General features: G+C 36.2%; 2 protein-coding genes across 2 annotated transcripts in view; both read left to right on the forward strand.

The window, feature by feature from the left end:
- Nucleotides 1-15483, forward strand: part of Rcd6 (Reduction in Cnn dots 6) — a 50732-nt gene that overhangs the window by 8451 nt on the left and 26798 nt on the right. The window lies entirely within an intron of this gene.
- LOC149499702 (myb/SANT-like DNA-binding domain-containing protein 3) lies at nucleotides 4599-6076 on the forward strand. Its single transcript, XM_089739104.1, has 2 exons — nucleotides 4599-5106; nucleotides 5710-6076. Exons 1-2 carry the CDS (start codon nucleotides 4714-4716, stop codon nucleotides 5881-5883), a joined length of 567 nt encoding a protein of 188 aa, XP_089595230.1. The 5' UTR covers nucleotides 4599-4713; the 3' UTR covers nucleotides 5884-6076.

Consider the following 15483-nt stretch of genomic DNA (forward strand, 5'->3'; position numbering starts at 1 on the left):
TCCGCGCTTTTAAAAGTTGGGCCAGTAGACGGAACAGTAAAAACTTCCCTGACTCCCTCGAAATTCTCCGCATCGCATCGCCAATCGAAGCTGAGCAAGTCTTGATCGGGTCCGGGATCTAAGACGGTCCGAAGGGCTAAGTCGGCTTCAGCATCAATACTATTTATTGCCTCAACTAGCGACGGGGCCGCTAAGCTGTCACTGTCCACTGGATATTCGTCGACTTTCCTTGGCTTCAAGGTAATATCGACAGGATCTTCTTCAAGTTCAACTTCGCTGCCTTCGCCAGGCTCTTTGAAGTCGCGCTTGATATGTACTTCGACATCTGGGGTAAGTAGGTGAAGAAGTTTTAATGAAATCATCTTATAGAGGCGACACATTCAATGCAAACCATAGTCTAACTTACCAAACTCGTAAGCGCTCCTCCCAGAGCCGGATGTCGTTGTTGAAGTAGTAGGAGCTGAAAAATTCATAAATTTTTGTGAAATTAGTCAATGTCCAAAAAAAAGCAAACTTTTAATATGATTAAAATAACTTAAAGTATTGCGTAAGCCAGAGCAAAAAACTGATTTCTGCTATAGTAGGAACTGTTAATCTTACCCATGACAGGTTCTTCAGCGGTCCGTGCAGGCGTGTCAGCAGACTGCACCGTCTGGGCAAGCGGTGGCTGCGGGATCATGAAGTCGGGAGTTGTGCCCTCAATAACATAATCGTCCTCCTCTTCCTCCTTCGTGATTTCTGGATTATAAAAACGAGGATATATAATACATAAAAAACAATGTTTTTGAAAATATATAGATAGAGATGCGAACGTTGTAACTCTATAGTAGGAACTGTTAATCTTACCCATGATAGGTTCTTGAGCGGTCCGTGCAGGCGTGCCAGCAGACTGCACCGTCTGGGCAAGCAGTCGCAGCGGGATCATGAAGTCGGGAGTTGTGCCCTCCATAACATCATCGTCCTCCTCTTCCTCCTTCGTGATTTCTGGATTATAAAAACGAGGATATATAATACATAAAAAACAATGTTTTTGAAAATATATAGATAGAGATGCGAACGTTGTAACTCTATAGTAAGTAGGAACTGTTAATCTTACCCATGACAGGTTCTTGAATGGTCCGTGCAGGCGTGTCAGCAGACTGCACCGTCTGGGCAAGCGGTGGCTGAGGAATCATGAAGTCGGGAGTTGTGCCCTCAATAACATAATCGTCCTCCTCTTCCTCCTTCGTGATTTCTGAATTATAAAAACGAGGATATATAATACATAAAAAACAATGTTTTTGAAAATATATAGATAGAGATGCGAACGTTGTAGCTCTATAGTAGGAACTGTTAATCTTACCCATGATAGGTTCTTGAGCGGTCCGTGCAGGCGTGCCAGCAGACTGCACCGCCTGGGCAAGCAGTCGCAGCGGGATCATGAAGTCGGGAGTTGTGCCCTCCATAACATCATCGTCCTCCTCCTCCTCCTTTTTGATATCTGGAGTATAAAAACGAGGATATATAATACATAAAAAACAATGTTTTTGAAAATAGATAGAGTAATATAGACAGAGATGCGAACGTTGTAACTCACCCACACAATTATCGTGTGAACGTTGTAGCTCCCACGGCTGAGGTACATGTTGGGGAGGTACAGTCGGTACCCCCGGTAAAAGTGGGAATGAGCCCCAGACTTGCGTGTCTTCTTCCCTGTCTTTTCCTTTTCCCTTTACTTTTCTGTAAATAAATAATGTAATGCTGACCGGATAAGAACATGTTTGACACTAACAAGCTAGCGACATGTAAAACTTTGAATTTACTTACTTTGGCTCTGGAGCATCAGACGTCCTAAAGTTGTCTACTTGTCTTTTTTGCATGAGCTCCGCAAGGTGTTTTTTTTAACCAGAGACAACTTGACCAGATTTTTACTGTCCAAAGCCCTTGTCACTTTGAGAGTATTTAGTTGCTCCAGCAAGGAATTTGGACTGAAAACAGAAATCCAATGAATGAATTCTGTTTGAACAATTTGATATAATAAAGGGTAATTATGTTGAATCTTACCGCGATTGTTCTACGGACGGGATTAGGCTCCACAGCGTTTCCACTCGCAGAACTAAAAATGAAAATGAAATTTAAAATTAAAGATTAGTAGAAAAGCTTACGCTGGACCACCTCCCCGACCACCTCTCCGACCAGCTCTGCAACTTATATTAATTACCTCTTCCTCTTGTCATTTTTACAGCACTTGATACATGCAATACAACTAAACAATAAAATAGAACCAAGCCAAGCCCAAAAAAATTCAAAACTTTTTTAAGTCCTAAAATACTTTATCTGCTTTTGACTTAGTTTCTATGCATCGGACGCAAAAAAACTTACTGGGTCGATTTTGATGGCTGCAATGAGATCTACACGCTCAGACAAAAAAACAAGTAAAAAAAAACAATCTAGTACGTATATAAAACCAGCAAAAAAATACACTCAAACGCAGTTTTCATTGCCAAATGTTACATTTAAAAACGCGTACAAAAAAAATTTGGTTCGAAAATCAGATCTCTCATAGTGCCCCAGCCTTAAACAGCACCAACGATTCAAATTTGAAATTCAAAATTCTGTCATAAAAAATCGGAGCGGTGAAGCGAGTATTTCGCTCTCTCTTCTACTCACGAGCCTTATGGATAGGCATAGTGATGCGCATTATTGTTGAAAAGCGATATCGATAGTGTATTCAGTTTTGTCATTTTGTGGGTTAGTGATAAAAATGAAAGAAAGAATCACTAATCGAACACTTATACCACATATCGCCGCAACAAGTTAACGAGAATGGCAGAAATTAACAATTTGTAACTTTTCGGGATTTATTCTTATTTCAGTGAAAAATTTTAACATATTGTTGATAACAACAAGTGCAAATATTATTTTGAATAAATTCTGCAGTTTTCATACAAAACAAAGGAGTAGCCATTGTGTCACTAAAAAAATTCATAAGAGAACGAATGCATAAAAACACATTACTCTTCAACATAATGTACTATAATTTGCTGGTAAGTACAGATGACTCTTAACATAACATGTCTCACCACCCTTCGTATACCACCCCGCCGCCGTGTACCTGCCTTCAATGACTCTTTTGTTTTTTCGATAATGACGTTGAACCCGCGCAACATGCTCACCGCCCTAGCCGGGCTATGTTTTATGACCCAAACTGCACGGTCAAAATAATTCTACTATAGTTGACACCACAGAAATAATATCAAAATAGAACGGTGAAGTGGGCGTGCACCCGTGCCAAAGTCATGCACTATATTGCATGATTTTCTAAACACGCTCTCATTACGGAACGTGAGTCCCGCTCCTGCGCTTGCAACGTAAAAAGATAGACAAATTGACACAAATATGCCTTATTGTGCTGTGGCAAACTGCAAAAACATAAGTGGCGAAGCGAATATGAAGAAAGGAGATATTTCATATCATCACTAAGTAATGAAGTTCACTAAAAAGTCTACTTTTTGAGAAACTAAATACTGGTTCTACTTTTTATTTATTTATTTTTTCTTGCTTAGATGTGTGGACGAGCTCACAGCCCACCTGGTGTTAAGTGGTTACTGGAGCCCATAGACATCTACAGCGTAAATGCGCCACACACCTTGAGATATAAGTTCTAAGATCTCAATATAGTTACAACGGCTGCCCCACCCTTCAAACCGAAACGCATTATTGCTTCACGGCAGAAATAGGCGGGGCGGTGGTACCTACCCGTGCGGACTCACAAGAGTTCCTACCACCAGTACTTTTACTATGTTCGTTAAATACGATCTATAATGCGGAATTTACATTACAAAATTAGTGTCATGCATGTTGAACTCAGTTTCACGAAAGCAGTTTCGATTAATGCGAAAGTAATTTCGTAAAAAAATTAGTGTCGCGAAATCCACAGTATCGCAGTAACTAAAGAAGTGCTTAAGTACCTAAAAACTTTAAAAAAGGCTATCAAGAAAATAGACGTTGGTAGATTCGAGGATGGTTAACAAGAAGGCATTTAGGTGCAATGAAATTAGTCTCTGAATTACCAGATGAAGATCCTAAGAGCTATAAAAACTATTTTCGAATGAGTGAAGATAATTTTGATTTTTTACTGTAGATGTTTCGGGTCCCAGAGACACTCTTGTCGTTGATATTCATTAATGAATGCTATATTTTTATCTGTACTCCATCCATTTCCAAGGCTTGAAGCGCGCGCGAACTAAAAATACACACGTCCGCACAGCGCAGGCCCTTTCGCGACATTAGTTTTACGTCGCGTCTACACTATGAAATTAGTTGCATGACACTAATTTCACCAAAAAATCGCGCAGGGCACGAAACTTATTTGCATTCATGAAATTAATGCATGCATTACGAAAATACTAAATTACACGTAGTTTAAACTATGGAGTTCGTAATCTACGGAAAAAGTTAATCGATTTAACCTGTGTCGTAATATCAATTCGAAAATGTGGAGAGATAAACTAAACTTCGATCAGTGCTTTTTTCATGGCAATATTATCAGTTTCGTTCACTACTCATTCATTCTTTTAATCATTTTTATGATTTTTATTATTAAGGCAATAAATATACGCGACAGTGACGTTAAAAAAGAATTAATCCAATTTTATACATAGGTATGTACATACTGATCGGGATTTTTTTTATTTTGTTGTTATAATATATTTAATAATAATATGTAATAAAATGAGTGAAAATAAGAAAAGAGTTGCGAATTTTACGATTGCCGAAACGGAACTTTTAACGACGCTAGTAAAAAGATATTCGAATGTGTTAGCAAATAAAACAACAAACGTTGTAAACAATCATTTAAAAGAAGAAACATGGAAAAAGCTCGCAGAAGATTACAATAGCTCTTCTGGAATGTGCCTAAGAGACGCGAAAACTCTGCGGGCTAAATACGAAAATTTAAAAAAGACCTTAAAACGAAAATATAGTATCCATAAAAGAAGCCTCTATTGCACTGGAGGTGGCCCTGGACCATCGCAGGATTTCAATCTAACTCAGGAAGAGGAAATAATAATGGAGCTAGCTGGGCCAAGTGTGAAAGGATTGTCTCCACGATTTGATTGTGATAAGGTACATTTCTACATATTTTCCGATCGACTAACGGTGCTAGGTACTTCAAGCACCGGTCACCGTTCTCGTCGAACCCGTCGCTTGCGACGAAGGGCTCGACGAGTAAATTAACTCTCAGACACAGCCCACTGAGTTTCTCGCCGGATCTTCTCAGTGGGTCGCGATTCCGATCCGGTGGTAGATTCTGCGAAGCACGGCTCTTGCTAGGGTTCGTGTTAGCAACGTCATCAGGTTTGAGCCCCGTGAGCTCACCTACTAAAGTTAGGGTTATGCTGAAATAGCCTCTCAAGGCTCTCAGCTTAGGAAGGAAAAAAAAAAAAAATCTACATATTAAAAGTAATAATATGAATACCCATTTCAATATTTTGACTATTCTAAAGACTCTTTACATTTTGAATCCTTACCTGATTTTAGGCAAACTGCATAAATTATATACTGGGCTTAATATAGATTAATCAACTATAACTATGAAAAACTAAATGTAACTAGGCCAAAGTGCTACAAAGTATTTTCTCAATCAATGTTTATTATATATCACATGTTTTTTTTAGATACCATAACCTGTCCCAAGTCAAAATTATAATGACATTTGCTTTATTTTAGGTGGACAAATTTAAGTTACACATCCAAGACACACCTCCAGTTTCTACCAGTTATTTAGAACATACCCCCAATCGCTATTCTGAAAAAGAAACGGTCAACACCGAAGAAATCCAGAGAGTTTCAAGAACACAATGGAAAATTATGGTGACTTGTCACAAAAGAAAAAGGATGTAGCTAATGCTCAACTAAAACACTTGGAAGAAAAAGCAAAACAAGACAAAATAGAACATGAACTTAGATGTGAACAAATAAGGGACAAAGCCCAACAGGAAAAAAAAGAACATGAATTGAGATGTGACTTGTAAATGTTAGAAATATTGTTGTAGAAAAAGGAATTAAATAAATAAAAAATAAACACTATGTAAAAGTTGTTTTATTTTTAAAACTATTACAATAATTAAACTATTTTAGTTTTTATAATGCAAGATCTATTTCTTTGATGTAACATACTAAAATAACTATTTATTAACAATTGTGTTTTTAAATGATTGTTGTTAAGAGATAACAACAATCATTTAAAACTATTTCAGTTTTAAATTATTGTTGTTATCCCTTAACAAATTTCCGTTATCAACATTTATTGGGTGGCTAGACAAATCTATTGAATTTTCTTCTATGTTCAAACTTGGAATTCCATCTCTGTTATTTATGTATATATTATGCAAAATGTACAGGCAACAATAATGTCTTGTACTAACTCTAGATTTACTCTCATACCAATTGATAACACAGGAAAGCGTCTTTTCCATATTCCAAAGCACCTTTCTATACAATTTCTAGTGCGAATATGAGACTCATATTCGAAAACAGCACACAAACGACTGTTATAGTAACCGGCAAACATCGTGAGCAAATGACCTTGGCTGCGCAGAACCGAATTTTAGATCACTTTGGTGGTGAGGGTGAGGCGCGACGGCAGGGGAAATCGTATCGAGCGCGTTATTGGTAGATCAGTCGAACCTTGCGTAAAGTACGCTTGCGTACAGTGAAAAATCTATCGTTATTAATCGTTAAGTTATATTTTATTATAATTGCTTGTTGACTTTGTTGCCATTGCTATTTGTTGAGTGTTTGTTGATTTTTTATAAAAAATACACTATGCCGCGACAAACTGGTGGAGTATTCAAAAGAAAGGGTAGAAAAATTGTGTACGACGTATATTGCTTCATTATAAAACAGGGGAAGAATGATATTATGGAAAAAGTAAAACAGACTTCGGAAGCAACAAAAACATCAGTGAGTACTGTTAGGTGCATTATTAACGAAGCTAAAGGCTCTGGCTTGCTCATCGTGCTTGGGACTCCGGGTAAGAAAAGATCAGGGAAGAAGAAAGTTACCGGAATGGATAGTTTCGTTCAATCTGTAATAAAAAGGCTTCGAAAATTTTAAAGAAGATATACATTTTAATGGCTCGGAATGAAGTTTACGACGAATTATGAAAGAGCTAGGCTTCAGATGGAAAAAAAAAACAGAAAATAATCGGAAGCTGGTAATTGAAAAAAGTAACATTCGATTACTACGAATCGAATATCTTCAAAAAATAATTAATTATAGACAAAAAAGAAGATCGAACCGACCGAGTCGTAAACTACACCGATGAGCCCTATGTCGACTTAACACGATGATGGCGACTCGGGTGATGAAAACAGTGATGATGATAATGGTCAAGATTATGATAACGAAAAAAAAATTACAAATACCAGCTTCGCTTCAACTGAACGAAGACCTGGCAACAGCTCTAGTTTTGACTTAATAGAAGGAATATCTATTTTACCCCAAGATTAAATTATTACAATTATTAACCTATATTTTTTGTTGATGTTCTAATAAATATATAAATAAATACATATGTTGATTTTAATAATTTAATTGCATTATGACGCAGAGTAAATAATATTTTTGCACGTGAGTGTACCATGCGCAAACTTACCCCCACTACGTCAACAAATGCTCAAGAAGTTTGCCGGCTATTATACTAAAAATAGTACTATCATGACTAGCACCAGGCCACCTAGTATGCAACATCAAAAATTTTAGGTTGGACATTTAATGAAAAGTATCCATTCCTATTTCTATTATGCTCTAAATTTTGCCCTCCTGGGGATTGTAAACGAATATGTGTACAGACTAGAGCACCATATACACAAGGAAATCTAGCAATAGAACAAAAGCCAGTTTGATTTTGTTGTTGTTCAATTGGCGAAAGATGAAGTTTAAGATGGTTAAATCTGTCGGCTGCAATAGCTTTTGTTACTCTTTTAATTGTTATTCCTGCTGTAGTTTGATGAACTCCACTGAAATCTCCAGCTGCTATTTGCATACTTCCAGTTGCATAGAATCTTAGTGTAAGCAGAAGTTGGTTCATTGGGGACAATGCATTGTTCCGGAAATAATAAAAATCATTGATATAATAAAATTGTTTCTAATATAATGAATTAATTATGACAAGCAATTAAAAAACATGCAATGAAATACAGAAATATTCAACAAAAATAGCCTGTGTTTACCTACTGTACTTCTACACAAGTTATATAATTTTTTTGGTAATTTATCTTTTCATTTTGAAAGCAATTTATTAAGTATTCGATTTTGATGTAATTAAAATAATATTTACCGTGAAGCAGAATGACGAATTTGGTTTCCAATTTCACATAAAATAGCTTGTGCTGATGTTTTGGAAACACGAAAACGCCGTATGAATTTTAAAACGTCCCACTCATACCATTGATTGTTTCTTGTACGAATAACGTACTATATAACGTATATATATGTGGGGAGTGTTATTTTTATTACGTTTTTTCAATTTGTTTTTTTTTTTAATATTTATTTTGTGCCTGTTGTACCTTAAGTATTAATGGCAACATTCTATTAGGTTCAGAAAAAGATAGTAGTTTAAGGTTAGAGAGGGAAGTTCAAAAATGGAATAGTTTTAGAAAAGACGTGTACGAAGCGATTGTGAAGTAAAATAAAGAATTTCGCTATATTCATCCCACTTTTACTTATGAACGATCCCACAACTATTTTGGGGGCTCGTCCGGGATTGAGAAAAGTATCAGTGTGGAAGAACTATGAAGATTTACGAAGATATTATCAACAAAATACAAGCAACCGGCAAGTCATTCTGAATTTGTTTTACCAACCCGCGCTAGAATAAAACTAAGGTAGTAGTACAACAGTTTGTTCAAAGTCATTCAAGAAATCGAGCACGTTAGACTGTATTACCGATACAATCGCTGCACCGAATGCTTCGGGATGCGGATTATGATCCGATGTTTGAAATGCATATTTGAAAAAATGCTTCGGGACACTGTTTATTACGTCATTATAAATTAATATTTTTTACGACTAAATATACGAAGATGAAATGAAAATAGGATGTTCAAGACGGCAAGTTTTACGATTACTGCACTTTACGAGTAACGATTATTCGCGTTTTACGAAGAAAGTTATTATGATGATAAGAAGATTTTGCGAATATTAAGACTTAACGAATATCAGACGTTGCACATACGACTTGACATTACGACTTAACAAAAAATTTACGAATAACATTTTATAAGAAGGTTAAAAACACAAGAACATCGATTTATTTCGAAAATTCAAAACTTAGGTAAGGACCCATTAAAGATGCCGCCGAAGAAGGATATTAAAGAAGCAGAAGATCGCGAATCTCGAAATGACCCACCTTATATCCCGTTCCGTGATTTGGAGGAGTCAATAACAACTTTTAGTGGCGATGATACTTACCCTATATTATTATGGTTTGACGAATTGGAGGATACGGCACAACTGATGAACTGGACGGAAACCGAAAAACTTATCTATGCAAAACGCCTGCTTCGTGGAACTGCTAAGTTATTTTTACGGTCACTAGGAGGTGTGAAAGATTGGGCAAAGCTAAAGAATGAACTCGAAGAAGAATTTGGTCCGAAACTAAATAGTGCTGCTATACATAAGAATCTCAGTTCACGAAAAATGAAAAGTGATGAGACGTACCAGCAGTATTTTCTCCACATGAAAGAGTGTGCACTTCACGGTAATATTGAAGACGATGCTCTTATAGAATATGTTATCGATGGCATCCGAGACAGTGAGTCTAACAAATCTATGTTGTATGGTGCATCAAACCTTAAAGATTTCCGTAAGAAATTGAAGGACTACAGTGATATGAAGAATAAAATATCAAACCGCCCCACTACGTCTAATACCACTCCTCAACGTCCTCAAATTCGAAGAAACTACAACGGGAAGCGATGCTTTAACTGTGGTGACTTAGATCATCAAGCACCAGCTTGTAAGAAGGGTATCAAATGCTTCCGATGTAATGAATTTGGCCATAAGGGACCAGAGTGTACAATCAAACCAAAGAATACTTTAAATATTCAAAATAATACAAGTATAAAAATGAATAGTACAGAAGGGAAAGTAAATGTTACAGAAGACATAAGAGAAGTTAGAGCTCCATACAAGAAGATAAAGATTAATGATGTTGAAGTGACAGCCTTAATCGATACTGGAAGTGACGTTAATTTGATCAAAATATCTGAAGTTGAGAACATTCTAAGAGACCAATCAAGCTATACTAGAGATTTCACAATTAATTTAACTGGAATTGCTGGAAAAGAACTACGTACTGAAGGAGTTTTGAATGCCATACTTACAATTGATGATTACTACGCTGATATTAAATTCCATGTAGTCAAAGATGATGCTATACCTGTCAAAGTTATATTAGGAAATCCTATCCTGAAGGACTTTGAAGTGAATTTTACAACAGATGGCATTTTTCTTGAGAAGATTTTACAATTAACTATATCGGCTGAAGAGAGTGTTACTGATTTTAAAGATTGTGAAAACAAAGAAATTGAAAATAAGTTAACAAAGATGATAGAAGAATATAAACCTAACGAACCAAAGAAAGAAACAAATATTGAAATGAAAATAGTACTTACCGACGAAGACCCAATTCACCAGAGTCCACGGCGACTATCACCGCTGGAAATGAAAGTCGTTGACGAACAAATAAAAGAGTGGTTAGACCAAAAGATTATACGACCAAGCAAATCAGATTACTCAAGTCCTATTGTACTAGCCAAAAAGAAGAATGGGACCTACCGACTTTGTATAGACTACAGAAGATTAAATAAGAAAATTATAAGAGATCGATTCCCATTGCCGCTTATCGAAGATCAGATAGACAGACTGAAGGGTGCAAAAGTTTTTACGACATTAGACTTAAAGAATGGATTTCTACATGTGAACGTTCACCGCGACAGTATAAAGTACACAGCCTTTGTAACGCCTCGAGGGCAATACGAGTTTATAAAAATGCCGTTTGGGTTGTGTACGGCACCATCGGTGTTCCAAAGATACGTCAATTACATTTTTCAAGACCTCATTTCAGATGACACCGTTCTAGCATATTTGGATGATCTAGCAATACCAAGTAAAACACAAGATGAAGGGCTGGATAAATTATTAATAGTTTTTAAGAGAGCTGAAGAATACGGATTAATGTTTAACTGGAGCAAATGTTTATTCATGAGGAGAGAAATAGAGTACTTAGGCTACATCATTCAGGATAACGAAGTAAGACCATCAAAAGAAAAGATTGCAGCAGTTTCAAAATTTAAGACACCTAACCATTTAAAGTCCCTACAGTCATTTCTAGGACTGTCCGGGTACTTTAGAAAATTTATTAAGAATTACTCGATAATTGCAAGGCCACTGACCAATCTACTGAAGAAAAACGCTGAATTTTATTTTAGTGATGAGTGTGAGAAGGCTTTTAGTGAGTTAAAACACATCCTGTGCAGTTCGCCCGTTCTGCGTATCTATGATCCTGATTTGGTAACGGAGCTACATACAGACGCGAGTGTAGAAGGCTATGGAGCTGTTTTATTACAAAAGAGCCCAAAAGACAATCAAATGCATCCGATCTATTACATGAGCAAAAAGACGACATCTATCGAAAGAAACTACCATAGTTATTACCTGGAGATATTAGCAATTGCTGAAGCTGTTAAGAAATTCCGCGTATATCTTTTAGGAATTCGATTTAAAATTATCACAGATTGCTCTGCTCTGACTAAGACGTTACAAAAGAAAGATCTACCTCCGCGTGTTGCGCGCTGGGCCCTACTTCTTGAAGAGTACAATTACGACATAGAGCATAGGCCTGGAACAAGACTTAAACATGCTGACGCGTTAAGCAGAAACCCGATTTGTATGATATTAACAGAAACAGCAGCCCGACTTAAGAAAGCACAAGACGATGATCCGCATACTAACCTTTTAAAGAAAATGTTGGAAAAAGGACCCTATCAAGATTATCTTATAGAAAGAGGAATACTTTGTAAGGAAAAAGATGGTACGAGACTTATTGTAGTTCCAAAGAAAATGCAATTTGAAATCATAAGAAAAAAACACGATCATGGACATTTTGGGATAATTAAGACGGAAGAACTTGTGAAAAGAGAATACTACATAGAGAACCTGAAAGAAAAGATTAGAAAGATTATAGATAATTGTGTGGAATGTATTCTTATTTCGCATAAGAAAGGAAAGAAAGAGGGATACTTACATCCGTTGGATAAAGGAGATGTTCCGCTGGCGACATATCATATTGATCACCTCGGTCCACTGACATCAACCCATAAAAATTATAAGCACATCCTAACTGTGGTGGATGGATTTACTAAATTCACCTGGATCTACCCTACGAAAACTTTGTCCACAGAAGAGACGTTAGATAAGTTAAGAATCCAACAACAAACATTCGGCTCACCACAAAAGATTATTTCAGATCGTAACGCCGCATTTACATCGACAAATTTTCAGGAGTACTGTAAAGAGGAAGGTATTACTCATTACACTATTACTACTGGACAGCCACGAGGAAATGGCCAAGTCGAGAGAATCCACCAAGTAATCATAAGCGTCTTAAGTAAGCTTAGTGCTGATGATCCGACGAAGTGGTATAGACGAATTTCAGGAGTACAACGCTGTTTGAATAGCACGTACCAGAGAAGTATTGGTATGACACCTTTTGAACTTCTTTTTGGGACAAAGATGAAAGACAAAAATGAAGATATTATGAAGCTGATAGAAGAAGAGGAAATACAAAATTACAGTGCGAAACGAAATGAACTAAGAACTAAAGCTAAAGAATCTATCAAGAAGATACAAGAGGAGAATGTCAAAAGCTACAATATAAAAAGGAAAAAGGCTATAAATTACGAAGTAGGTGACTTGGTTGCTATCAAGCGAACTCAATTCACCCAGGGAAGTAAGCTGTATCCAAAATTTCTGGGGCCTTACGAAGTAGTGGCTAAGAAGCACCATGACCGGTACGCTGTAAGAAAAGTCGGCGACGGTGAAGGTCCTATTAATACTACCAGCTCGGCTGACCTAATGAAGCCTTGGGTCGTGGATGAAGATAGTTCATCTGGGTCAGATGAATGACCAGGATGGCCGTGTGGGGAGTGTTATTTTTATTACGTTTTTTCAATTTGTTTTTTTTTTTAATATTTATTTTGTGCCTGTTGTACCTTAAGTATTAATGGCAACATTCTATTAGGTTCAGAAAAAGATAGTAGTTTAAGGTTAGAGAGGGAAGTTCAAAAATGGAATAGTTTTAGAAAAGACGTGTACGAAGCGATTGTGAAGTAAAATAAAGAATTTCGCTATATTCATCCCACTTTTACTTATGAACGATCCCACATATATATATATATATATACATATACAGTCAAAACCGTTTACTGCGACATCGTTTAATACAACATGCCGGTTATAATAACCTAGAACAAAGGTCCCGGCTGAATGCCATATGACCGCCTTATTAAAAATATTGCTTTCTACGACATTGGTAATAACGACATACCTCATAAAACGACCACATTTAACTAATATTTCGAAGAATTAGATCTGTTAGAACGACTGGCTAAGCTGTATTGTAAACAATTTGAATAGGTATCTACATTTGTCTTCAATGGCTTTTAAAATCAGGAAAGAAAACAATAGGATTTAGTTTAGTGTAGGGTATTTTCTAATTCTTAGAAATAAAACACGTGCATGCGGTAGTCAAAGCCCACTTCTTCATATCTCTTCAGTTAGTTTGTTACTTATCTATAGACAAGACGCACCAAAACTTTGTGGAGTTATTCGTGAAACTTTCAAAATTTCGCAAAGAAAAAGAAAACAAATTAATATTGAAGAAAAATCGCGTATTATGTAAATATATTTTTCCAATAATTCCCTATCGATTTGTTTGTACTTGCGCGATACACATTAAACATCACCGGTTGTTACGACTATCGGTTTTTACGACTGAATATGAGCAGTCCCTTCGATGTCGTTATAACAGATTTTGACTGTATATATATATATATATAAACCATTTAAATCATCGATATCTGAATCTGAATCACTATTGTATTATTCCATGTTACTGGTTAATAACAAAAACACCCAAATACAAAATCTTTTAACGTTATTGAAAATGACATATTTACATCTAATCCATGAAGGAAGGTTTAAATGCTACTCTGGGAAGGTTTAAACATGGTTTAAACTTATTGATAGTTTAAGCTGTGTTGGGTCGATGATCTGTCATTGATATTACAAAAGAAACGAAAAGGACAGATTTAAACTGTGTTCTTTAATTTAAACTACGATTGACATTACGGCCCAAAATGAAATTAACGTGAAACTGTGGGCGTGGCTTCTCAAAAAATGACACGCGCGAAATGCTAGCGAACAAGTTTTAGTAACCGTTCTGTCTTGTTTTATTTCTGTGGTTGACACATTTTGCTCATGTTTTTTACTATTCCGGCTGATGATTAGTTGATCTAACATATTAATCGCATTTAGTATGATAAAACAGGCAAAAAATAACAAAAAATGAGAGTAAAATTATGGCGTCAGCGAACAAAGCAAACGCCAAAATGTACCGCCAAATGTATCAGGTTTAGACAAGGCTAAATTTTGTTTCTCATGCTGAAACCTTTATTTCTATGTATTAGTAGAGATAACTTACCTTATAAATAACAAAACACCACGTAAATACACTCACCAAAAGTATTAAAATTATTGGAATTATGTCAATATCACAATACACACGTTGCCACGCACTCCCGATTCGAGACACACTAAACAATTTCAAGTTTCAACAATGGTTTCCTTTTTTTTTGTCGTGGAAAGGAATAACGTTTTTGCGTAGTTTGGTAGATAATTTAACAGAGAAGCAAGATAGTTAAATACAAATAGACCTTAGACAAACAGAGACAGGCAAGTTTCAATAAAATAAGGGGCAGGGGAGAAGAGGGCCCATGTCAACTAGTAGTTGACAGGGACATAATAGTCCGAGAGCTGGTACCAATTTTTGGGTAGGTATTTGAGGCAAGCTGAAAACTTGTCACATACCTCTCCTATTATATTCCAACACGGAATTGTAGACCTGGCTGGTGAGTAGCGGGGCTAAATCAACCCCTACATTTTTTTAAATATTAATTTTTTTTCCCCAAAAATATATTTCAGGCAATACGCAATTTATATATGTTGCAGTGTAATACTTAATAAATACGAAAAAAAATAAGCTAGACAATTTAATTGGGGTTGTAACATAACCAGACGCGTGCAAAAAAATTTTGCAAAAAATTATAAAAAATGTTTTTGAGGCAACTTGAAATTTTAATGGAGTGTTATTTATAGCTAAAAAATAAGATTCCTAAAAAAACAGATCAGTCAAGAGCGATTTGACAAGTCTATTGT

Source organism: Bombyx mandarina, chromosome 28 (genome assembly GCF_030267445.1).
Source record: "Bombyx mandarina strain Sakado chromosome 28, ASM3026744v2".
Classification (NCBI taxonomy): domain Eukaryota; kingdom Metazoa; phylum Arthropoda; class Insecta; order Lepidoptera; family Bombycidae; genus Bombyx; species Bombyx mandarina.

Bases quoted from the DNA above. Each gene is read 5' to 3' on its own strand.
- LOC149499702 (XM_089739104.1), top strand. From the start codon at position 4,714: ATGAGTGAAAATAAGAAAAGAGTTGCGAATTTTACGATTGCCGAAACG. The intron at 5,107-5,709 runs GTACATTTCTAC...GCTTTATTTTAG, and splicing joins CACGATTTGATTGTGATAAG to GTGGACAAATTTAAGTTACA.